General features: G+C 46.7%; 1 protein-coding gene across 1 annotated transcript; it reads left to right on the top strand.

Moving 5' to 3' along the window:
• The first annotated feature begins 478 nt into the window (after positions 1-478).
• LOC117587043 (adenylyl cyclase 78C) lies at positions 479-25,832 on the top strand. Its single transcript, XM_034277474.1, has 24 exons — positions 479-1,142; positions 10,544-10,889; positions 16,965-17,418; positions 17,484-17,844; positions 17,910-18,226; positions 18,288-18,435; positions 18,568-18,749; positions 18,831-19,032; positions 19,131-19,264; positions 19,326-19,415; positions 19,474-19,635; positions 20,256-20,392; positions 21,319-21,459; positions 21,517-22,105; positions 22,171-22,266; positions 22,326-22,465; positions 22,603-22,757; positions 22,815-23,605; positions 23,665-23,760; positions 23,818-23,998; positions 24,079-24,482; positions 24,541-24,769; positions 24,831-24,976; positions 25,046-25,832. The coding sequence occupies exons 2-24, from the start codon at positions 10,846-10,848 to the stop codon at positions 25,157-25,159; spliced, it is 5,313 nt and encodes a 1,770-aa protein (XP_034133365.1). The 5' UTR covers positions 479-1,142; positions 10,544-10,845; the 3' UTR covers positions 25,160-25,832.
• Positions 25,833-26,614: the final 782 nt, after the last annotated feature.

The raw sequence follows: 26,614 nt of genomic DNA on the forward strand, positions 1-26,614 counted from the left end.
TTGTTTCTGCTTTAATTGCTTATCTTATTCTTTTGAGCGAAGAAGCTGCGAAATCTTCTTTGAGACTGTGGAATCTCCTGAGCAAAGGAAATGGCAGAATTTCTGGCTGCCACTTCTACCAAGGGTCTTCCAAGGGTCTTCCAAGGGTCTGCTAGTGCGACGGGGCTGTGTGCTGTGTGTTTGCTTACAAAAGCTCACAAAAGCTAAACGGCTAACAGAAAGCTTCCATTAACAGACTGCTGGGCAAACAGGTGGTTGCCGTAAGTCCACGTCGGGTTTTCGGTCCATGCGATAAATAAATATGTCAAATAGATAAAAAACAAATCTCCCATATTTAATTATGCAGACATTTTAATTACGCATCTAACACTGAGCCAACACCCCCCATCCGCCCGATGATGTCACAGCTAACGGTTAAACAATATCGGAGACGCCCCCCCGAGGTTCACCCACTGGTCTAGCAGCGTGCGCGCTTGTTGCTTCCAAAGTCTCGTTGCCGCCTGATTTCGTTGTGTCGGCACCGAGCGCAGCCGTTCAGTAGCCGAAAGAACGCGACGCTGTGCGGCAGGAAGTTGCGTACACGCCGCATTGTCAGCGCAACACACCAACCGGAACGAGCACTCGGAGCAGTCCAGTAACCGTCCCATTACCGTTTTGGGCGCGCGTTCGCGTCCTGTTTAAAAGCCAGCCAAGGTGCTAAGTGCGCGTAATTAGCTCAAATGCAATTAATTGAAAAGAAATTATAATTGAATAACATTGAGGCGATGGATATAGCGATGGAGATGCCGAAGCCCATCCCGAAAAGTGATTCCCGGCGGGAAATTGTGCGACAAATGCCAAGCAAAGCGTACATAAATCCAATTAATTTCTAATTCAAATCAAGGTTACACTGCACATCGAGGAAAACCCCATTTAACACAAGAAAATATTGAATCTTGGCTAAATATTTGCATACTTTAAAGTGATTTTAAAGTAAAAGTGAAAAAGTTTCATTGGTTTACGGATCAGCCGACACTAAACCGCTTGAAATTGATAACAAATTAATGGAATTATTCACTCGAGCACCCGAGTCCTGTAAATTGCAAATGAAAACATAAAAACTTTTTGCTGTAAAAACAACTTTGAACAGAGCAAAAGTGAAGGTAAATTGATGTGGCCACAAAACCAAACAAAAATACCAAATCAAAATGAAATAAAGCAAACTTTTGATTCGGCGGGACTAGCCAGGCCCGAAAAATCGAATCGAATCGAATCGAATCGACTCGAGCATGACCTATTACTGTCACGTCCGTATCCGGCAACAACAGCTTTTGGGTCACGTTTTGACATTTGGCCAGGCAAGGCCTATCCAAGATCCCACATCCGGGAGCCCCTACGAGCAGCAATAACACAACAAATTAGAGCCACTCGCCAAAGTTGTGGGCCGATTAATTAAAAAGTTTTCACGCGGCCAGAATCAAATCAACAATTTCCCCAAGTATTTAGGCGTAAAAATCGAAATTTTTGCAAAGTTTTTTTTTCAGATATTTCATTAGATGCGCAGTGGGAATGGGTCCATGTTGTGTCCTGTTGTTGGGTAGCTTGTTGTGGTGTTGTCTACGACTGGGAATGAAAATCAATTCGCATTATTGCAGCCTCGCTGAATTTTCCAAAAAACCTGCGACTACACACACCACTCCACTCGGAGCCGTCACAACTCTTTCGGCTTCGTAGACGCAAATACATTTTGAGGTTGTAAATATGCACGAATCCGAGGGTTGATTAGACCCCGATGGACACCTCAGCTGCCTGCTGCCTGCTGCCTGGTGTCTGGTCTGGCCAGGTGATGTGCTTGACCCCGCGCGTTGACCCTAAAAATAGGCATGTGCAGCCTCAACCCGCTCTATATATAATCCTTCTCCCGTTGCGGCTCCATCTTTAAGCTCTTAATTGGTTTTTCTGCCACTGTGCACTGCTGCGACTGTGACGTGACACAAATTGTGGCAGGACGTTCAATTTTTGGCCCAAATAAACTTGTACTCCGAGTAGCTGTAGCCAAAGTCCACACAACACACACACAAAAGCATAGTCTACTTTTCAGCCTTTAAGGACACGCCTTCGGCTAATTGGTATGTGTGTGAGGGTCCTGTAAGCGAGTGTGCTTGTGTGTGTGTGTGTGTGTGTGTGTGTGCCTGTTTGTCATAATCAAATGTGCGCCTGGTCATGTCTGAACACGCAAGCAAAAAATGAGTTTCTGTGGTGTGAGGGTCACCCTAATGACAGGGCGACTAATCGTGAGGGCCAACAGAATGGGAAAAAAGTTGCGACTACTGCAGTTCTTAATTAGCAATTTGACGCATTATGCGGCTAAGCCGGTGGCATGTGGCAGGATTAGTTCCTAAAAGGTAAAAAGCAACCGGAGAGACGTTGATGAAGCCAACGGGCAGAATGTTGCATATTAAGTGGGGAGCAAAGCTGCTTTGTGGAAGGCGCACGGAGTCAAAGACTGGCACTCGGACGCTCTGTGCTAATAGCTAGTTAATTAGAGCTGCTTGTGCCAGTACAAAGATGAGCCCAAACCATGTTAAGCTGTGGGATAATTCTCTGCTTTTGTGTGCGACTTTCTCATACAATCAAATGGAGAATAATCTGCCATTCCTTCCAGTGCGATTCATTGTCAATTCGTCAGGCCAATGGCAATTGAAATGTATACATAATGAGGCAGGCTCAGGCTCAGCCTTGACATTGAGATACAAGTACAAGATGCACCAACGAGTGGCCAGAGCCAGAGCCACAGCCACAGCCAGGGGCACTACACAGACAGACAGATGCCAGTACAAAGAAGGAATCCGAAACATCCTGCAGTTATTTTTGTGATTGAATCAATAAGACGCATTCAAGAAGGTCGAGTTCCGGCATTGGCAAGTGGATCAAAAACCTGTTGAACAAATGCCAATGCCTCGGGGCGGAAGAGAAATCTAACGAGAAACTTTGGACCCAGACAAACATTTACTGGGAATCTGTTATGGTATTTCAGTTGGGCAAAAAACATATTTAATCAATTTATTTATGCTTCAATCACACAATTTAATTCAATTCGCGTGGCGGCAACGACGATGGCGTTGCCCTCCGCAAACGTAATTCGATGGGAAAGGCCTTGAAAGTGAAATTTCATTCATTCAACTTTAGGCTGTTTAGTGGAGGGCAGGAGCAGGAGCAGGAATTTAATATGCCCAGCGACAAGTAAATAAAAGTAAAGTATCCGCCTGGGACGGGACTGGATGTCATGGCGTATACTTAATATACTTTTCACTGCAGCCAAGAAGCAGGGAAAGTTTACCGCACAGGAGGCGCAGATATACACGAGCAGATAGGGAGAATCAAGCAAAAGTTTTTGGCTACTTTTTACCCTACTCGCAACAGATAAATGACAGAATAATTGTCCCCCCAGCCGCATTTCATTTAGTTTCAGCTTTTGACTAGACCAGACGAAACTCTGCCAAGAGTTTTTGCGAACGGGACTCGTACTTGACTTGGTAAACCGCTCCCCAGACAGCAACATAAACTCAACTGAACTGCCTCCTGTGTGCCTGTGTGTCGGTGTGTCTGTTGCCAAGAAAAACTTATGGTTCGGCAGCTTTTGGGCTGTGCTAATTGTTCTTGTTTTGCTGGTGGTGCTTCTGCTGCTGTGGCTCAAACATTGTAGCCTAGTTTCGGCCGCGCTCACAACTTGTGGCTGCAATGGCCAACCGCGTAACAATTGCAGTTTTGCTTTGACTACGGAATGCACTTTATGGCAAAGGGTATTAGTGGCTTGAAGCAGGCAGCTTGTAAACAGAAATACGAATACAAAACAGAAGGAACGATCACTAAAGAGAGTAGAGAGATTCACTTATGCAGAAGAGGTGCGTGTTTCCTAGCTGGAAATACTTTTAATAAAAACACGAAATCAATAGGAAACATTAGGCACAGAATTACACTTCGTTGTGGCATCAAAGACGCGAAAGAGTGTTCCCATTTCACTACCAAAATTTCTCATTTAATTCTGTTTGGTTTTTTGTTATTTTTGTTAGTTTTTCTCCACCTCTTTTGTTTATGTCTCTCAAATTGCTGCCAAGGCTATGCAGCAATCGAAAACGGTGGAAAACAAGGCACGAGGACGAGGAAAAGCCAAACAATGCCAGAAAAGCCACCGCGGTTTATGGCAGCCGAGAAGTTGCTCCATCAGTTGCAGTCCTCCTGCACCGATAGACAGACAGACAGACGGTATTCCGCTTTCCCTGACATCTGAAAGCCGTAATGCGCCCCGAAATCACTTAAGCCGCCGCTGCTGGCTATAAAATCACCGAAAAACCCATAGAAAAAACATAAACAAATTGTAAAAATACATTTTTAGTAGACATGCCCGTGGAATTTGGCAGCGGAAAGATTACTGATGCACGGAGAAATTGAGACAAACTAATAACCGAATCTAAATTAACTCGATTTGATTCCACATTCCATTGAACTGGAAAACTTTGTTGCCTCCGAGTTGCATTCTTTCAATGCAATTTCGCAGTGGGGCCTCGGCAGTCGCTGATCGATCTGGCGGCTTGTAATAGCTTTTGGCTGCCTTAAAAGGCACCGCACATTAAAGCCATTTAGGCAGAGAGTGTCATAATATGAGACAGAGAGAGAGAGAGAGACCTCTGCATGAGTCACACATCACTAGCCACTGGCAGTCAAGCGAGCAAACTGCAACGTAAAGATATCTGCCATTGAGCAGAAGAGATATATTAAGAGATATTAAAAGATACATTAGAATACATGAATCTGCTTTCTTCTGCGTTTAGTTTACACCCCTTTATGCCTGGCAGTCGCTTTTCCCTCTATTCCGTTTTAATGGCCTGCACTGTAGCAGAGCAAAAACCATTCAAACTCGCATGCAAACCATTAAAATGCTCAATTTTCGAGCAGGGACATACTCACACACGAGTCTATCCCCAAAAGCAGCGGTTGGTGGGGCTGGGGGCGTGTTGCCAACAATATCTTGTTGTCTACTTGTGGAGCTGATAAAAATTCACTTTATTCAGTTTGGCTGTTTATTTGCTTTTGGGCACAAAGTGGTGACCGTGCAGCGTAGTTCCAAGCGGTACAGAGCATCGAAGAGCGTCCGCTCAAGTGGCAAACAATCAGAAAAAAATAGGGAGTGAGGCAGAAAAATAGAAAACTTTAACTGCAATTGCAAAGGGCCAGACGACCAGTCGACCAAGTTGCAGTTTTTCTTTCAGTTTACTGAAAAACTATATTGGAAATTGCGTCTATCTACGGCTAATCTGACGTTGGGGAGTTGTTTTTTTTACCTCAAGTCAGAGTCAACTTTCTTGCATTTTTCCACTTCACTAAAGATGAACCCAGGAGTTGCCTTTTCTACCTGGAATGAATGCCTTAAGAGCAGCTTCTTTGCTCGGAACTTTGCTCAATGTTTTAATCAGCTTTCCACTCCATACATTGCCAAGAAGTTCCACTGCAAGCAGAAATAATAGGAGGGCCTTTACCTGGATCCGAGCTGTAGAAATGTTTGTGTGTAATTGGTCCCCATGGTGGCATATTTTATTTATGCAACTGCATCTTTGCTGAAGTCCAAAATGATTGTACAGGCAACTCGAGAAGTTTCTCCATTTCTTTATGTGCAATTTACAAGTGGTTTTTTTTTTGTCAACAATTTATTGTTGCTCTCCGATTCGATTATTGTAAATGGTTGAGTTGGCAGTACGGAAGGTACGGGTCTCTTTGAGGAGGGAACCGCGTGGCCCCATTGTGCCCCTGTATCTTACTGGTTTGCCCGTTTATTTACCCATTTTCTGGTGCCGCTCGCTTTAAGAATATTTTCGGGCTGCGGCTTTGATAAACACACACAAACACACGCATTGGGTCTGCGCCGAATGTGTATAAAAGCTGACAGCAAGAGAAAGAAACGATAAAACAAAATGGGCAAGTTGCTGCCAAGGCAAACAGCCATAAAGACATAATAATTGAAAAATTAAATACACACGAGCAGCGAAGAACGAGTTAATTTTGTATTAAATTTCTCGCTTTAAGGTGGCACGTGGTCGTACAAAATGAATGGAAAGATAATCATTTTCATAGCAAAAACGAAAAGTATACAAAGAAATGAACCAAACACACATGCAAGTAGTTTGTCATTGTCCAAACAACAGCAGCGCAAAAGAGACAGCCCTGGAAAAGAGTAGAAAAACATAATTGAAACTCGCACAGTTTTCATTAATTTTCCAGGCAGGCCACGGAGCCAGTGAAGCGGCGGCTTCGGCCTCCGCCTGTGTGCTGTGTCGGATGATGCTATGCTGCCATTAAGGCTAAACACAAACCATTTAATTCCCTGTTTAATCATAATTTAAGGCACGCTTCAACGTCACTCAAAGTCAGTGAAAACCCCTTCAGTTGGCTCTTCCTTTAGCCGTTTAAATTATGCCACAAATTGTTGAGTTTGTCTCGGAAACGTATTTTATTTAAAAATATTCTGCAATGCAGAGTGGCATTGCTGGAAGGGTTGGTATTTCAAAAGATGGATCTAAAGGGAGGCTTACAAACGGTTTGGCTCTGAAGGGAGGCTACAATGTCGGCACTTTAGTGCAATGCGTTTGATGTGGCCTTTTGCTCTTTCATTTTAACAGCTTTGTTGTTGAATTAAAGTTTNTTTAAATAAAGTTTAAAACCACAAAAACCCCCCCCCCCCCCCACTCATCTCCCCTCATCCGGGTAGGTGTTTAAACCCCTTTTGAGTGGTTCATAAAAAGTGAACGCTTTCTTTTTTTGGAGTAAATAATTTGGTTGGGTTTGGGAATTTTATTGCAGTTGCGGGGAGTCGTCGTTTTATTGAGTCGTTTGACAGCAGTCGCACTACAAATATTTGATGTGTGTGAATATTCAAACAATGATTGGGGAATATTCCAGATATTCTCATTGCATTCCCAACATCCCGAATGATTCAACTTTACGCTGAAGAATGATAAAATACTAAATGGTAAATGGTAAATCCCAGAACGCCATTGCTTAGGGGCACCCGTAAAAGCATTTCTATGGCAAGTCATGCAATATGCAGTCACAGCCAATGCATGCCACAAGAGCAACAGCAGCAACAACAACAATAATAAAAGGAAAGAGGAAAAGAGACAGGAAAACACAAACCGCATAATGTAAACGAGCGTATGCCATGATTAGCAGACATTTTGCGGGTCAAAATTAAAATAAATAGCCAGTGGTAAATGGCAAAAATGTGCTGCCAAAAGCGTAAACACACACAATTCTGAGCGACACCCATCCGCCTGCCGTCAGCGCGCTCAGTCTCTGGAAACGTTTCAATTTATGCACGTGCGGCGGGCATTTCCTCCCAATTCAATTAGGGCCTCAATTTGCAGCGCTGTCAGCTGGCAAGCATCTAATTATTTATTGAAACGCACTGAATAAGAAATTATGTTTGCCACCCACCCACACACGGATGGCGCGCTAAACGAAAATATTTATTTATCAGTTTTAAATGTCATTAAAATGGGCGCCGGTCGAACATCTAAAATGCAAAGCCTGAAAGTATGCAACAGTTTTCGACCAGAAGCGGCCTGGCATTTGTTTATATATTATTGAAATGAAGTAAATTAATGCTAAATACTACAGCTGCCAGCAGTAAATATTAATTATGCCAATTTGAATTTGTGATCCATCAAAAATGAAACCTTTCATACTATAATTAATTGTTAAACAGAAGCTGCATATGTGCAAAAGTAATTAATTTTCAAAGGCAAACAGAACTGGCATAAAATATACCAAAATGGCTATGAATTTCTGATCAATTGGAACAAGAAACTATGCTAAATATATATGCAAAAAGGTCAAAATGTTACCAATTGGATTTGCCAAAAATGCAGTTAATATTGTAAGAAAAGTTATTCTTAAGATTTACACTTTAAACCAATTTCAAACCTGCTAATTGCCCTTTTAACAACCTCTCTCCTCGTACAACCATGATGACTTCACTTCGTTGGCCCCTGCCTAGATGGAGCTTATCCCGAGAGCACTTCACACCCAACTATGCTATGCGCTTACAATAATTAATTAAAAGGCTTCCGAGAGTTCTCGGACCTGCACAGGAGTGTCTGCTTTTGGCCTTCTTTTTTTGGTGGATGCCGGCCCCGTGGCCCCGTGGCCCCGTGGCCATCTCTTATTCGCGTTGGGTCATTAATTTATTTTTAAGAAGCGCATAATTGCCCGGCATCCTGCTCCAGTAACAGGAATTGGAACTGCAGCAGGTCCAGGGTGCACCCTGAGGGTGCCGTGCCTGGATAAGCCGTTGCCAGTGGGCAACTCCGATTGCTGGATTCATTTTGTTTGTTTGTTTATCGTTCCTTTCATGCAACATAAATCGCTGGCTCAATGCATGGAAGCAGCAGTAACAGAAGAAGGAACAGCAGGAGGTGCCACGAGGCAGCTGCAATCCTTTTGGCCTGTCCGTATGCATGTCCCTGGCAGCAACTCTTGCACCCAACCCCGATGCACGCAGCACGATGAGTAGTTGAGTCGCCTTTGTGCCCACTGGTGTCGACATGAGTCAGAAACTTAATTATTTTGCTGCCGCGCGAACGGCTAGCAGGACACCAAACAAAGTGTTTGCTGAATGCGACATAAATCGGCTGCCGGGACATGCCTGACATTTTGACGCAGCTCGCAAAATTTGTACAGCCCAGCTGCAGCACAAAACACAAACAAAAAACAAGCAACAAAATCGTAAGAATATTTACAGTCAATTTGTTGGCCCTCTCCCTTTCTGCATGCTCCAAGTGCCATAAACTCTTTTTGGTCTCTGTGTGTGTAAGAGATACACAAAAGGACCTGCCATGCGTTGTGGCTGTCCTATTCCTGGACTAGCACCTGCTGCGTCGCTGCCGCTGCCACTGCCACTGCCGCTGACAGTTTTGTGTTTAAACAAATTTTAAGAACGACTCAGAAAAGGGTAACAGAAATGGGGCTGCCCGCAAAATGCGTTGCAGGAACAGCGACAGGAAATCGGCAATGCCAGTGGGTGGCCATTGGGTGTGTGGGGGGGACTGGGGCAACACGTTAGACCAAGCGGAAACTTGGCTGGCAACGGCATAAACTGGTTACATTGTCACAAAACGAAGAGCCAAACGATACGTTACGAAATGAAATGAAAGAAGCGTAGCGGAAATTCCAGGAATATCCTCAGAAGTATGCAACCCCAAGCCTGCTCCTTGTGGAGCAACAGGATGCATATAAATCATTGCAGGGCAACGGCAACACATAAAAAACACAAAATATGTGCACGACGCTGGCAATAAAACATGCTCAGCAGATGGCAGATGGCAGCAGGCGAGGTGTGGGGGATCTGTCACACATTTATGATGAGAAATGGCACAGGACCAAGAGACACCCTGTACGATGACGGTTAAGTGCATCCTGTTAAATGGCATTAAATTGTGTTTTATGACTCAGTAATAAGCGGGCTGGTGTACGCCTTGGCTTCATCCAATTGTGGTGCAGGCAGGCAGGCAGCGAACCGCAGATAGCAATGGCCAAGTGGCCAGCGAGTTGCAGGCTCTGATTGAATTTGACTTGATGTTGCATGGACTGGCAATGGCATAGCAAAAGGGCGACACATAAGAAGCAGCCTCTGCAGGGTCCATGCTGCTCCTGATGATGCTCCTCCCCTTGCTGTTACTGCTGCTGCCTCTTCCTGTGTTGAGCAAAAAAACATTTGACATTTCTAGTGTTTGCTGTGTGCCATGGGGTTGGGGCACCCCACAACAGACACTCGCATGGCCCACAGCCACCCAATAACAGAGCGGGGCGACAGTTTAAATGGCACAGTAACAGAGTGACAAACATATATGCCATATATATATATGCCAGGCTCATTTTGCTGTGCCTCTGACTGTGGGCATTGCAAATTCGAAGTATGGTTTGTAGTTCGCACTTTGGGCATACATACGGGTAATAAACGTGAGGCAAATGTGGCAGCATCTAAGATGAACTAATCGTAGATCGAATTCTTGGAGAATCTCTTGTAAATATTATTCTTAGTTGCACTTTCTGAGTAAGAGCATCCAAGCAGCGCTTCCCTGCTGCCATTCTCGCTCTCTGTTGCTTTTGTTTCTTTTTCGTTTGTTTTTTATGCCACCTTCTTGTGCACACTTTTGCACTTGTCCCCATCTCTATAGGTACTACATTACATATACATACATATCTGTACACTGCCACTGCCTGACATGTAGTGTCCCTCGTTCTGTCCGCTTTTCCCTTGCTCCTTGCCCCTGCCCATATCCACTTGAAATCTGTCAACTGCAACTATTTATTAAATTATATACTGCCATTGTTAACTGTGTGAATGTGAATGTGAATGTGAATGTGAATGGGAGGGAGACCCACACGAGGGTGTGTGGCTGTGGCAGTGAAATTTTCTCTCTTTAGTTTTTTGTTTGCATTAAATTTAAGTGCAAAGTCTTGGAGCTTTATTGAGAATGCTAAATGCGATTTGTTGCTTATCTGTTTACAGATTCCCGGATTGGCAGTGGCTTCTGCACATTTGTCGCCAATGGAGAGGAGAACCTGGGGCCTCCTGCCCCACATTTTGTGGCAGCATTAGGCAAATTGACAACAGCTTAAAACGCTTTGAGGCGACGGCGGCTTAAAGCACAGCCAGCAGCAGGAGGTTGGTCGGGAAAAAGCTGCTGTCAACCCCAAGGATTCTCTCTCGCTGCCTCTGTCGCTGGCAGCTAAAACTCCCACTTGACGAGGAGCAGGCGTTGGGCGGAGAAAAGGAAAGGTGGAAAGCTGAAGCATCCGAATAGACGCACAATGAGTGTCGAACTGGAGGAGGAAGAGGAGCGCATTTGCCTCAGGTGAGTGCTGACAGACAGACACTTTGGGTTGAGGTTGAGGTTGAGGTTGAGGTTGAGAGTGTGTGTGTGGCACGGCACAATGTTGTGGCATGCATTCTTAAAGCCTCTGTGTGGCACGGTTTCAGGCATTCCATTGCAGCACAAATGAAGAATAAATCTGAGAGTCGTTATTTGTTCTCCTACAATAATCAATTAAATGGAACTACAACTCCGGCCGCACCCCCTCCCGCCGCTGCCATGGAACAATGTGTTATCCGAACACAATGCCATTTTGTGGCAGATGCAAAGCCAAGGCAACAAAGGGCGACAAACACCAATAACAACAGGCACTACATGGGCGCGGGAGAGGGTGTCGGGGGGTAGGAGCTATTCAATGTCAATCTCATATTTCAATTATGCTTTATAAATGGCAACAGACGACGCGACGCGTCTGACAAAGCTGCCGTCTCCGTTGCCCAGGCCACTCGATATCAGACTCCTGCCCCCCACGAGAGACTCGCTTCAAGGACTCGCGCAAGCCTTTAAAAGGCAGCATTAAGTGTGTGTGTGGCAGAAACAACTTGCAATTAAAGAGTAGCTACAAGTTGGCTAAGGAAAGTCCCTGACTTTGCACTTTGCGGTAATGCAGAAAAAAAAACCACAGATTAAAATGGGATAACGACTAGGAAGTGCTCACTGAAACTTAACCAAAAATGAGTCAAAGGAAGCTGCCAAGAACTTGTTTGCTTTTAATTACTATTCATAAATATTGCAGCTATTAACTCTCCCTTTGTTATGCCATTCCTTAGCCGCTCTGTCACATTCCTTTGAGCAAACACAACATGGCCTTTGCTGTCAGTGCTCGTTCAGTGGGTATTTAAACCATAGAAGCGCTTGTCGTGTGTGTGGCACGGCAAAAGGACTGTGCTGCTCGCTCGTGACTTAATCGAATTATGCATTTTTAATTGCATAATAATGCACAGACAATCAACTTGTGCGCTGGCTTTAAGCGGGAAGGGGCCATTACACGAATTGCATTCCCATTAAATAGAAAAACCTCACCAAGGTCTGCTCTCTACGCGCTGCCTTAACTTTTTGGCAGCACCCTTTTGGGCCTGGTCGAAGCATTTATGCATCGAAGGGGAAGAAGGAGCAGTCAGTAAAGACCTGAAATGTCATGCAAATTTTCTTTTTCTATGCAAATTTTTTACTTCAAGTAAACAACAAGCGACAAAATCAGAGACAGGGAAAGGCAGAGAGAATGAGCAGTGAAGATGGAGCCACAACAAAGGCGACAGCAGAGAAACTAGGTAGAAGCCAAGCGGATTTTCGCATAGCGAAACACCCGGCCACAAAATGGGAAATTTTAATGACAAACGCACAAGCGAAATGCTGCACAACGAATTGGTGGATGCCCTACAGAAACAGCAATTAAGAGCTGGCTGGAAAAAGATGAGAAATTTTAGAAATAAATCCCTAAACCAGAAGCAATAGTTGGCAGACTCTTGAAGCTAATTAACATCTACTTTAAGGCATCAGTTATGCCTGGCAAACGTGTCCTCAAAGTCGTAATAGTCGCTCCCCGAAAGGCACATCAACAATGAAGCCACGGCAGTAGCTGGCAGACATTTCGCGACTTTTAATGGGTAGACAACTTTTAACAGCGGGGAAAGCTAATTAGTTAACCGTAAACATAAATAGCCATGTCCTGGCCAAACTTTTATGAGGCATCCACACTGCACACTCCGCCCTTTGCCATTGCCATTTGCACTGTCGTTTTCGTGTTTCCCTTTCAAGATTTCGCTGGTAAATGTCAAAATGTTCGCGGAATACAAAAATCGGCAGAGTGGCGAGAGCCACGGGCACACAATTTGTCAATTTTAATGGCTTTCGAATAGGATGGCTGGACGGAGGGCTGACTGGCTGGCAAATACTTGGTAACTTGATTGCTGCTTTAAAAAGTGGCCACTTATACGGCTTATTGCCTTTTTTTTTTGGTTGCTGCTTTCCTTTTGGGGCTCGGCTGCTCCTTGACTCTGATTGCTGCTCGTTCCATGTCGGACACGACACGAAATGCCAACACTCCGCCTTTATGTGTGTTTACCCAAATCAGAAGCAGTCCGTGAAATAAAAACGCTTTGATTTGAGCGGGAAAAAGGACATCAAAGACGTCTTTCAGCCTAAGCGCATTTTGTGCATAATAATGCGTAGCGAAGCTCTTGCTTTATGCCAAATGATATCATTTTGTAAGTGTCTAAAGTCCAACTCTGATTGAACCTCCAGTGGGTCACCCCACACCGCCTTTGTGGCCGTTTTTTTATGGGTTTTCTCTCTGCTGCTTTGTTGCGCTTGTCCTTTGTCCTCTGTGGCCTGCACACCCATGTTGACCAGTGTCCAACATTAACCCAAATCCAACAGACACAGAGCCAAACACACACAGTGGCCCAAGTAGCGACAGGCGACTCCTTGAGGGGGCATTTTATGTGCTTGAACTCTTAGCTAAATGAACTAGCCATAGACAGTGGCCATAACCGGGGCAAGGTACTGCTTAGGGCACAGTCATTGACAGGGGGGACAGGGGACACCTGCTGCTAAGTTTTTGGCACTCCTTGGCCTGGCCTCGTGCCTTAAATTAATTATCAATGATGCCCATAATCATGGTTTATTGTAATGAAATAGTTTTTGGCTTCATTTCGATGACTCTAGGCATTCGGGGAGTGTATCCACTGCAGGCAACGTCCCCTTGGCAATCGTCTTGCGTCAATCTTGCACTAATTATCTCTAAATATTTACCACACCCACTCGCAGCAGTGGAGGCAGCAGCAGCCATGCCATGGCAACCTTTATTAGCGCGCGCCAGCTGTGCTGAGAGCCACGCCCATGCCGGAACACACACACACTTGGAAGGGCTTAAACGCTTAATAAATAAAGTAAGCAGCTTGAGCGAGAGGGTGGGAGAGTGAGACATCGTTTTGGTTGCCATATCGATAGCTTTAGCCTTGGCAAGCAGTTAGTTGGAGGCGCCAATGTTGCTGCTTCTGGAGGCATGGCAATAATGCATGGAAAACACACACCAGTTGGTTGCACCCCTGTGGGTTGGGTTAAGCATAAATATGTCAAGTGTTAATTGCTGCCACTTAACGCAGGCAGGGCGAGAGAGGGTGAATGTGGTTGAGACTTGAACGTGTAAATATGACTTTAATCTACTTAGCTAAGCAGCTGCTTGCCTCCCCTCAAGACACGTAAGTCGCAGAGCAAACAAAGCCACAGACACAGACACACACACTTACAGCCAGCAGCCACAGAAACGGATACACACACCCTTCCACAGCACTTGTTACACACCCAATAATGTGCTTTAACAAGCTTCTTATGGCCATAAATTCAACAAGCCAACAAAAGCTCATAAAAAGGGCTCACTTCCTCACTCTGCTCTCACTTCCCCCTTGGGTGCTGTGAAGTGGAGCAGGAGTAAGGGTAGGAGATTGGACTGATTGGCGACTTGAAACTAAAACCCCAACGGCTGTCTGTATAAATAAAAGCCAACAGTGCAGACATGCCTCTGACATCAACCCAACAACAAACAGCAGGCCCTGGACAGGAAATTTCATAAAACAAAAGAAGGAACTCGGATCAGCAAAAACTACAACACTTGCTGCCAGGAGGCAAATTGTGTAAAGGATGCAGAGCTGATCAGAACCCCCACAGCAAATCCACCAATTGCTGCAGATAAACATTGCGTGGACTCATCATCATCCTCATCCTCATCATTAGCGCTGTCGTTATCGCTGGGGCCAGCAACCAAGCTCTCGTCAATTACCATATCAGCAACAATGTTGACCAAAACTGATTTCACTTAGCGTGCCAGAGAGGCAGCAGCTAGCAGAGAGAGAGAGAGAGCGGGAGAGCCTCGCTCCATCCACCCAGAGTATCACATTATATCCAGACGATGCCAATATTTGTTTCGCTCAGTTGTCAAATGCCAGTTCAATGGGAAAGACGCGAAATATATAAATGAAATAAAAGAGCGTCACTCGAGTGAAAAACAAAAGCCAGTTCAGCAGACATAACATATGTGCATTGCTTATGGAAAGAAAGAAAGAAAGAAAGATCCAAAACGGCAACATTAATACAACCCAAAAAGATGACGTAGAGGGGAAGAACTTCAGTGCAAAGTTCTGCAAGTGAAAAGTGATTCAAAATATGTTCGAAGCGGAGACGGCCCCCAGTTCGATTTATCGATTTTATTATTTTTTTTGAATATTGTTGCGCCATTATCAACACATTTATATAGGCGATAATTATATTAGAAGTTTATCTCGCTTGCTGGCGATAAAACGCGACTCGTTGCGACCGGATTCGTGTGCTTCGTGTTCTCTGTTTATCTCTGGGATTATTACTCATCCGCCACAGTAACCCCTGCAACTTTGTCCACTCCACACCGATTCCCAGCTGCGTGCAAACACTGGTTTGTGGTCCAATGTGTTAATCAATGAAACGGAACGTGATCTCTTTCGATTCAGGCATGTGATATCGTTTTATTGGACCAAAACTTACAGGTGTGTAAACAGAAACCCAGCCGGAGAGGCTGCTAAATGTCGCTTGGATGATTGAAACATTAAAAGGTGCTAAAATCTCAACAGACTCGGCTCACTTGAAGTGCGATCTTTTTTGTTAGGGGAAAATTCCATTTACATTTTATTTCAACAGCAAAACGAATGTTTTGATGCTTATTTTCTCTCCACATTCAAACATGAATCAACACATTTTAAGGTCTGTAGAATTATGCATCAATTGCTGTTCTTATAGCAAAATAATAACTGATATAATGCGTGGGAGTGTGCTTAGATAAAGTTAACAAGAGATAAGCACAGTCCACAGAGAGAGAGAGAGAGAGCACACAGCAGTGTGGAGCGGCCTACACATCGATTGGTAGGGACAGTAAATGTAGTAAAATACGAGCATGATCCACGCTGTCTGGCACCGCACAAACAATAATCCCAAAATAAACGCACGTCTCTTTGGCCAGCAGATAAGTTTGATAATGCTCGTAACTGGCACATAATGAAAGTCTAACGAGCAAAAGCAAAGGCAAATGAAATGAAATTTGTATGAAAATTAAATTAAAGCATAAACGCCGAAGGAAGAATGGCACAATCGATGTGCTCCATGTACTCCTAGCATCGTGTATATTATGTACATAAATATGCAACATTCAAAGATATTCCCAACATGGCTAAGGCTTCAGCTGCGATTTATGGGCCATGTTTCTGCTGTTGGACTTGCATGTAGTTTTCCTTTTCCTTTTTTTGTATTATTTGTCTCTCTGCTGCCTGCCCTGAAAAGTATGCTATATTCCGGGCAGAGTGTGAGTATGCGTGCCTGCACGCTCCTGTATGTGTCTGCCTGTGTGCAGTCGTGTGTGTGAGTGTCTAAATGCTAATTTGAATAATGACAACGACATCAACGCGCGCTCAGACATTTTCCCGTTAGTGGCCCTGCTGCTACCCCGCCATTTTGTGTGTGTATTTCCGCTGCGGCATCGCATCGGGGAATTTAGGTTCAAGTAATCTGCTATAAAGCATACGGAGCGTACGTACCATATCCGGTGCGACAGGGCGCGCGTGTCCTTTCAAAACAACAGACAAATAAACAAGAAATTATTCAACAGCCAGCAAGAGTGTGAAGGAATGTTGGACAGAGACTAGAGAATGCTCTTTACCCGAGAAGTGTATGAGAAATTGAAGCGGGAAACGTAAAATATGTTCTATAAAATCACAGAAAAACACTCAAGGATTTATTGGTTAATTCCTGCCATGATTCACACCCGAAATAACTCACTTTAAGCGTGTCAAAGCGCCACATTTGATTGCTCTCTCCCTTCTGGCATACATAAAATCAAAGAAATAATCAAAGGTTTATGGCGCAGACCCTAGACATACCTCAGACCAGGGCAAATTAATTTACCATCCACACAAATTTCACATTTTGGGAGTGTGGGAGCCGAATGCTTACCCTCATTAGAATGCAGACACCGAACTTCAAAGGGAACATTGAAATTTACGGGCACAACTTTGTGTCTTTATTCTCCCGCAGAAGCGCGGAGGAGGACCAACAGCAGCAACAGCAGCAGCAGCAGCTCAACATGGATGACGACAAGCTGGTGTCGGATGAAGTGCATCTGCGACAACTGAGCGCCACACCTTTGTGCGCGCTGCAACAGCGCAGACAGAGCAACACGCTGACACATTCCGCACCGCCAGAGCTCCAGCAACGCGCCGCCGGTGGGGACAAGAAAGAGGCGGACAAGCCAGAGTCGGAGCAGAAGGAGGATCAGGAGGACAGGGTGGTGCTGCGTCGCGCCGCCAACAAGGGCGCCATTGCCTTGGCACAAATTGACGACCTAAAACTGGAGGGCGATGACGACGACGACGACGCTGGCCCGGGTCTAAGTAATCCCGCAGCGCAAACCACAGATGATGAGCAGATTACGGCCGCAGACACAGCGGCAAGTCCAGCTCCAGCAGCAGCCTCCTCCGCCTCCTCGGAGGTAAGTCAATATGTGGCCACGCACTTAGAACTAATTAAAAGCGAAACTAAAACCAAAAAACACAGCAGGATGCAGCAGCAACGCCCACTCCAACGACGACAACGATAGCCACTCTAGCAGCAGCCATGATGGCAGCGGCGGCGGCACCGCCGGACATGTCCAAAATCCCACGACTGCCCGGCGACGGTGCCCAGACAATGGATGACAATGGCGACCTGCCACCCTCGCTGCGTGCCTCGACCACATCAATTTTGTCCAATTTGCGCAAGAAGCAGCAGGCCATGTTGGCCGGAGGCGGCCTCAAGGGGGGCATGGTCAAGCAGACGCCTCTGCGAGTGCAATCGGTGAGAATTGTGGAGGCGAAGCGTGCCTACGGCCCCAAGCGACGCACCGAAAGCTGCAGCATCTTTGGCAACAGCAATTTTGGTGAGCATTTAAGACTGATTCCCCGCCCGCCCCAAGAGTTGCTCTCACTCTCTCCCTCCGGGCAGATCACGAACTGGAGTCGGGCGCCTCCATCTCGAGCATCGCTGTTGGTGGCCCACAGCGACCGCTGAACAACGAGACTTACTCGGCCTTCAAGAGCGGCAACGTGGTCAAGGGCATACTCTGTCCCTCGCTGACGAACTCCTTCAAGCAGAGCTCCCTGGAGCGCAGCTATCTGACGTACACCCACCGCCAGCGGCAAAAGTCGCTGATCATCGTCAATGTGGTGGACTTTGTGCTGAAGATTGTGCTGGCCCTCGTCTGGATGCTGCGCCGCCGGCAGCAGGGACAGGGACCCCTAGAGCACGATGATGCCACGATGGTGGGTTCAAAATTAACTTCTCTGTGGCCTTTCCCTTTTCATTAAAATTGCCTCTTTGCAGTACGAATCAATGGCCACGGCCATTACTTGGTCCACCTGCTGTGGCATTGCCAATATGGCCATCTGCTTCCTCGGCTACTGGCGCTGCTTTGCCAACAATTACTTGCACTGGGCCGCGGTCTGTACGTGGGTGCTCTTCAATATCCAGGGTGAGTTTTGGGTATGGGTCGTAAATCATGCACGTCACCTGCATAGGCCATCAAAATCCTTTTGCCGGCCCTCAAACGTTCGGCAGTCATAAATGTTTTACAACTCTCTGGCTATGCCCTCTGCTATTCCAGGATTTGTTGGCCAGGGCGTGGGCTTCGCCGATCGCGAGTACCTGGTCTGGTACATTCTGTTTGTCATCTTTGTGCCGTATGCCATGCTGCCGCTGCCACTGAAATGGTGCGTTGTGGGCGGCACCATCACCGCCAGCTGCCACCTGGCCGTAATCACCATCATCAAGCTGCAGCACGGCGAGGTAAATTCAGTAAAAGTTCCCGCAGTCCAAACCTCAGCTCATGTTTCCTCCCTCGCTTTGGTTTGTTTTGTGTTCCCGCAGGCCAGCATCAATGCGGACTGCGTTCTGTTTCAGATCTTTGCCAACTTCATTCTGTACACGGCCATCAATGTGGCTGGCATGTACACCAAATATTTGACAGATCGCGGACAGCGTTTGGCCTTCATTGAGACGCACAAGGCAATGGAGCACAAGAAGGAGTCCGAAAAGGAGTTGCAGCGCACCCAAAAGCTGCTGGACTCAAGTGAGTTTTAGGTCTAAGGAGGTTTCAAGCAGGTTTTGGCCAGTCTGCTTGGTTTTACTCCTTGAGTTTATATTGCATTTTGCTCTCCCCCTTTGCAGTCCTTCCAAACATCGTGAACAACCAAATACGCAGCGAAATGTACAAGGGCACGGATCCCACAGTGGAGACGCAGTTCAACAAATTGTATGTCTATCCCATGGATAATGTGAGCATACTCTTTGCTGACATTAAGGTGAGTCAATGCCAGACTGAAGCCTACAAATATTTATTCACTAAATTCACTTTTTCCACAGGGCTTCACCGAGCTGGCCAGCAAGACCTCGGCCCAACAGTTGGTAAAAATATTAAACGACCTTTTTGCACGTTTCGATCGCATTGCCGAGGTATGTAGCTGTGTGGGTGCTGTGTGCCCATCCTTTATTGAACGCAATTTCCTTACAGGACAATCACTGCCTGCGTGTAAAGCTGCTGGGCGATTGTTACTACTGTGTGTCGCAGTTCGAGAGCGACAACTGGAAGACGCGGCCGGATCATGCTGTGTGCAGCGTGGAAACTGGCCTGCACATGATAAAGGCCATTAAGGATGTGCGCATACACACACACGTAAGTGTCCCCAGGAGTTGTTCTATTTAAATTTGTGAAGCAAGCAATAGGCAGCTGACAGGCGTTTTTTTTAAGCACGTTTTTTCGACAAATTTAATGGCCAGTTTTTTGCAGTTTTTGCAGCTGTTTTTTTGTGTATTTGTTTTGAGGGTTTTCTGTTTTATTTTTTTGCTGCACAATCTCGTGTGTGCTGTCTTCGACCCTGGCCCAGCAGGAGCAGCATTGTCAACGTGTTGACAATTCATTTGTATGCAAATCTCAGCAGAGCAAAAGGCAACGCGCAATGGCAAAGGCAGCAAACTGCCAGAGAGCTGCGAAAATTTCATACGACAAAGTGCCACACAGTGGAATTTAATTGATTTTTGTTGCCTTTTGGTTTGCCGCAGCAAACGTGCAAGGGAATTCCCCCAGATTCTTGGGGATTTATGCCGCCTGCATTCGCATAATTGTCCCCGCCTTAATTGCTGCGCCATTCTCACGATTGACTGGCCAACTCTGACTAAATGATTGACAAACGGCACCACTGACAGTAGAGTATGGCAAGTGCCATGTGGCTCTTGTGTGTCCTGCCTGGTCTTGCATATTTGAGGCACGGAACTAAGTTTGCCTTTCAATTGCAGGTGGACCTAAACATGCGCATCGGCATCCACAGTGGCTCGGTGATGTGCGGCGTTCTGGGTAACAAGAAATGGCATTTTGACGTCTGGTCTAATGATGTTATCATTGCAAATCACATGGAATCCGGCGGCATACCCGGGTAAGTACAAACCGAGTCACGTTCTGCGTGTGTGCTCGGGGTGGAGGAAACGGAAACAACTGCGTGAGCTGCCATCGAAATTAGGGCAGGGAACCTGCCAAATAAACGGGGTTCGCTACAGCATAGAGGGAATTAAAGATGAACTTGCCAATGCAACGAAATATCATTATTTGTCATAGGATCCACTGCTGAAATTTCTGTATTAAATTGCCTTATTGCTGCAGGGAATTGTAGTTCTTGTTGCAATCCAAAAAGGCTAAACAACTTACACTTTTGGCCAAGAAATCTCTGGTTTTAATTGGCCAATTTGGTGGGTCCTCTGGCTGCTCTCTCTCTCTCTCTCTCTCTCTCTCTCTGTGGGCTGCTTGAACAATTGGTGAGCAATTTTCGCTGGCTTGACGTGTTTAGACACAAGAAACCAAAATAATAGCATGCAAAACACACACAGAGCAGAGCCAGTGGCCAGAGAGCAAAACAGAGGAGAAATTCGAGGCAACCGCAAGCTGGCAACACACACAAAATGAAAAAGGAAACAGAAACAGAAAATGAAAATGAAAATGAAAAGCCTCAGCAATGAAAAGCTCAATTTAATGCAAAATGCTTTGATGTAATTGTGGCCTAGGCGGCAGTAACCAGAAACCAGTAACAGAACAGAACAAACCAGAAGAGAACTAAAGAACTAAGCCCAGACCCTAAGAGCCAGAACCCAATTATGAGGTGCACACACACTGGGTGGGTGGGGTGTGGCAGCCACACGCCCACACAGAAAACACAAAAGAAAAATTCGAGTGGCAAGAAAATTGGCAGAGGGGGGAAAAATCACCACCACCACCACGCAGCATTCATTGAAAGCGTATGCAAATATTTGAATTTAATTTTGGGCCAAAACTACATTTGGGAAACCTCTCCTCCTTCCCCCTCTGCAGACGCGTTCACATCTCGGAGGCCACGCTCAAGTGCCTCAATGACTCCTACGAGGTGGAGCCGGGCAACGGCGGCAGTCGGGACAATCACCTGAAAATGCTGAACGTCAAGACCTTCCTCATCAAGCGCACAGAGCCACTGCGGTGAGTATGGAGCGAGCAGAATCCAGGAATCATTTTAATCCTTAACTTCCTTTGCAGACCCAAGCGACGCTTTGGCACGCGGAGCAGCGCCCATCTGGCTGGCAGCGTGGCTGCTGCCTCCACTTCGGGCACGTGTGCAGGCTCGCCCATTCCCACGCCCACAGCGGTGCCCACGCCCACGCCCGCGCTGCCCAAGTCCATATCGGCCAGCGGCAGTGGCAGCATTGGCGGCGGCACAGCCGCGATGGGCGGCGATGGCGCCAGCATCGATGGGCGCAGCTTGGAGTATGCAGCCAGCATTGCGGTGCCCGCACAGCAGCCCGCGCTGCTGCTGCAGCAGCAGCAGAAGAAAAACATATCCCTGAACTCGCTGCCCAATGTGGTCGAGGGCGTGGCCATGGATAGTCGGCGGTTGAGGAATGGCGGCGCTGGCGCGGGCACAGGTGCCAACAGTGTGGCTGGCGCACCCGCTGGCATGTCCACGGTGTCCTCACCCACGGCCATGATGTCCGCAACGCTGGAGCAGCAGCTGCGGCCGCGGAATGGCGCGAGCATTCAGAATCTGGCGGAGGCAATCGAGGGCAAGGGTTTGATTATCGAGGATGAGTCCACCACCGATTGGATACCCGAGATTCCCTTTAAGAATGTGAGTTAATCTTTAGGTAAAGCTTCACTCTAGGTAGCTAATCGTTGACTCTCTCTTCTCCATAGTTAAACAGTCCCGAAGAGGGTCTCAATCGTGCTGATTCCATACTCGTGGATGCCAAGCAGGAGCATCGTGTTTCAGTTACAGTTCTCGATGAGGAGGTAAGCGTAGGACAGACTTTCTCCCTCTTCCCTTTAGTTATATCTTTGCCCTCTTATAGATCGATGAATTCATAGAGCAAAACATCCAAATCAATTCGAATAAGGAAATCCGTCGTGAGTATTTGAATCCCTGGACCCTGAAGTTCAAAGACAAGTGCCAGGAGCAGAAGTTCTGCCAGCTGCGCGAGGATATGTTTCGGTGCGTATTCCCAGGCTAATGGAAAGCAAACAATGGGCCAGCTCCCACAGCTCCTCCCCGCCTGTTCTTAATTAATGAACTGTTGCTAATTGATTTTTGCTCCTACTCCACCTCGCCCCCCCCCCCCCCCCTTTCAGCTCCAACATGCTCTGTGTGTTTGTCATTTGGATATTTATGGTGCTGTGCCAGGTCATCATTATTCCGAGATGTACGCGTCTCATTATTTGCCTATCGGTGGGCACGGTTGTCCTCACCTTTTGCTGTGTGCTGGTCATGGCCGAAGAGTTTCCAGGTGAGACATTTCCCTCGAATTGCATTCCTCTATCAGCTATAACCTTCCCCTTTGAAGGACTGCCACGCTGCCTGAAGGTAAACTCTGCCAAATTGGTGCATCAGCGGCAGCGTCGCACGCTGTTCATTTGCGGTGTAATCATCTCCATGTGCATGCTCAGTGCCATCGGTCTGGTGCTGTGTCCCTCCTCCACGTACATTGGCACCGCGGACGAGCACTCGCGGCTGCTGCGACGGGCGCTGTACTCCTCGAATGCCTCCGTGGCGGAGAAGGAGTACAAGCTGAATGTCTATCTGTCGGCCACCATTCATCACAACATCACCATCAGCACGCCCAGCAGCGGCGCGGCAACAGCCTCCCTGGTGGATGCCCTCATGAATGAGAACATCACGAATGCACCCACCGAAGAGCTGATGCGGAGCACCCTGGCGAATGCCCTGAACCTCACACAGCCACTGGAGTCATTCGAGCAGTCGCATCGTCCCTACACGTTGACCAGCAACGGGCACATTGTCTCCCTGAACAACTTCAGCTACGTGGATCTGTATGGGTTACCCCGAACCACGGACATCGAGGGGGAGTGCGCACATCCCGAGTATCTGGTCTTCACCTGGGTGCTCTGCCTCGTCTCGCTGGCCACAGCGCTGAAGCTCTACTATCTGGTCAAGGCGCTGATGGCACTGGGCATGGTTGCTTTCTACACCACGCTGATTGTGCTCAAGTTCAGCACGGGGGATGTCTTCAATCTGGGGGATCTGTCCCGGCTGGGCATGCCGCTGGGCGTGCAAATGCTGATACTGCTCATCTCATTCCTCATAATGGTCTGCTATCATGCCCGATTGGTGGAGGTAAGCTGCAGCTAGGATTCCCCTGTGACAGCTCCCCTTAATGCTGTGGCATTCCCTAGGTCACCTCACGTCTGGACTTTATATGGAAGGAACAGGCGGAGCGTGAACTGACCAACATGAAATCTAATCGTGCGCTTAATGACACATTAATTAAGGTAACTGCCACCTGTCCCCCGCCTGTGGCTCATTAATTAAACTGCCGGTTTTTGCAGAACATTTTGCCGGACCACGTGGCCGCCTACTACCTCTCCGACGAGCACACGGACGAGCTCTATTCGAAGATGCACAACCTGTGCGGCGTTATGTTCGCCTCCATACCGAACTTCCAGGACTTTTACTCCGAGGACATTGACAATGGCAAGGCCTGCATACGCATCCTGAATGAGATTATCTGTGAGTTGATTGATTAAATGCTTTGCTTTTGCCCAGCTTTCCTGTCCAACTTCTGTCTAATGGCATGTGTGTCCTTACAGGCGACTTTGATGAATTGCTGGAGGAGCCACGCTTCGCTTCTGTGGAGAAAATCAAGACTGTGGGCGCCACATACATGGCTGCCGCCGGTCTCAATCACGAGAGTCTGCGTGCTCGCGGCGAGACCTCCGAGGACAGCGTGTGCGACCTCGTGGAGTTTGCCTTTGCCATGAAGCAGAAGCTGGAGGAGATCAACGGCGATGCCTTCAATAACTTCCAGCTGCGCGTCGGCATCTGCAGTGGGCCGCTGGTCAGCGGTGTCATTGGAGCCCGGAAGCCCGTCTACGACATCTGGGGCAACACCGTGAATGTGGCCTCTCGCATGGACTCCACGGGCGAGAACTGGCGTGTCCAGGTGTCGGCCAACACAGCGGAGCTGCTCTGCTCCAGGGGTTACACTTGTGTGGTATGTGGCGCACGCTTTGCTTTGTTAAGTTCTTAACTTGAATCCCTTTCCCCCCTAGAAACGCGGTGAAGTCAATGTCAAGGGCAAGGGCATGATGACCACCTTCTATGTGCATCCCAAGGGCATTACGGAGAGTCAACTGATTTCCCCAGTGCGCCTGCCAGCGGGCATACCACAGGCTCAGACACCAAATCTTCAGCGTCAGACCTCCCATCATGGCTCCTTCAGTGCCGTGGTCTTTGGCATGCTGCAGGCCAGCAAGCGTAGCACAGCCATCGCCGGAACACGTAAGTTTCAGCGAAATGGAAGCTCTTCCATAAATAAATTCTTAATTGTCTAATCTTTCAGCTACTGGCACACCATCGCCGCAGATTCGTCGCGGACATCGCGGCAGCACTTTCAGTTCGGTTCGCCTGTCCCAAAAGTCCACGCATGTGAATCCCGTGCGACGTAATACCACACGTGTACGAGGACGTTCCTATCGCCAGAAGAAGGTAACGAAATAAAGAAATATTTAACCCATGAGAGAGCATCTTTAACTTTCCCCGCCCAAACCCTTGCAGAGTTCCTCAAACAATTCGATTGTGACCCAGGCGAGTTCGAGCTATATGCCATCATTTCGACGTATCGATCAGATTGAAACGACCATATCGAAGAGTCACAACGATGCGTTATAGCCAACGACGCGCACTAATTGGGTCTAAGTCGATCTCAACCACAAAATAACACACGAAGCAGAAACTGTCTGCCGAATTTATTTTTGGAACGATTTTTAATGCTTGAGCTCAGATTTCTGGATCGGTCGGCCCCACAAGCTACTTAGTAGAAATTTTAAACAAATCGTAGAAAAATTTAATTGCAATCTTCTTGCATTATATCTCAGCACAGTTCTAGTCGCTAAACATAAGTTGGTGTCTGTTTTCTCTGTTTCAAAGTCTTAGAGCCTAAGATCCCCCTCCCCAAACCAAATGATGCCAATGATGAACCTACTAACCCTGTTCAAGTCTATCAAAATATACAAACATAATACCCATTTTAGGCTAATTTTTTGTAGCATTAGTGAACCCATTTAAAATCACATAAATTCCATAGAGAAGTCTAATATTCAAATTGTTGTACAAATCTCTTCACAGTTTTTTGAGCCAAGAAATTTCAATGTAAATAGATTAAGGGGCAAACCCACGTGTACGATAATGTTTTATGTGTATTTATGTGTAAACTTCCCATTAAAAAGTCGTAGCTTTGTAAGTGGGGTGTCCATAAACATATAAAATTGTAGAGTTATGATGATCAAAGTCAGCCCACGATAGTACGAAACAAAATTTATGCACCCAATATTGTAATTAAATAAAAGTTAATACAAATAAATGTGATAAATGAAAGCGATCAAAGCGCAGAGAGAGGGAAACTGAGTTTTCCATTCAAAATGTGATCCGTAATCATAACGGAAGCCAGACAAAAACTGGCCAAAACATAGACAGGGCCCATAAATATAGTGATGTGGTGGGGGAGATAAGAGACCAGAGAGACGACGATTGAAGCTATTTCTGTGGTGATTATGAGATGATGCCTATGGGCTCATAATTTTGAGTTTTGATTCAATTATATTGTGATTCCATATTTATAAACCTATAGCAACCCTATGGGGAGCAGATCCCGATCCACTCCCCTCCCTCTTTGTGTAACAAACATCTGCTCAAAACCATAATACCTCGTTCAAGAGGTAAAGAAAACCCGAAACCGAAACCGTAAATTCATTTAAATACTATTTTTATCACAAATGCGTCTGCGTACACTATGGACGAGGGAGGGACGTAGCGGAGCGGAACGGGGACAAGTGGACAGCTGGAGCCGAAAGCCAATTCCACTTGTCTGCCGCCTGGCCAGACGTCGCCGTCATCGTTGACGCAGCGCTGCTCATCCTCTGCTCTGCTTCCTTACTTCCCACGTTGGTTACGTTCCGTTGAGCAAAGTGATGAGCACATTCAAATTGTCATTTGAATGCACGCACACACGCACACAAATACAGAGAGAAGACGTGCGAGAGAAAGACTGCATAGAGGTGGAGGGGGGATGCACACAACATAACAACAAGAAGGAGAGGCAGAGGAAGGAGAAGAACTACTACAAAT

This window comes from Drosophila guanche, unplaced genomic scaffold, assembly GCF_900245975.1.
Source record: "Drosophila guanche unplaced genomic scaffold, DGUA_6, whole genome shotgun sequence".
Taxonomy (NCBI): Eukaryota; Metazoa; Arthropoda; class Insecta; order Diptera; family Drosophilidae; genus Drosophila; species Drosophila guanche.

Excerpts from the sequence above, each read along its gene's own strand:
- LOC117587043 (XM_034277474.1), top strand. The coding sequence starts at position 10,846 with ATGAGTGTCGAACTGGAGGAGGAAGAGGAGCGCATTTGCCTCAG. Across the intron at positions 18,750-18,830 it reads TCAAGCTGCAGCACGGCGAG|GCCAGCATCAATGCGGACTG; the intron begins GTAAATTCAGTA and ends GTGTTCCCGCAG. Across the intron at positions 19,265-19,325 it reads TACTCTTTGCTGACATTAAG|GGCTTCACCGAGCTGGCCAG; the intron begins GTGAGTCAATGC and ends CTTTTTCCACAG.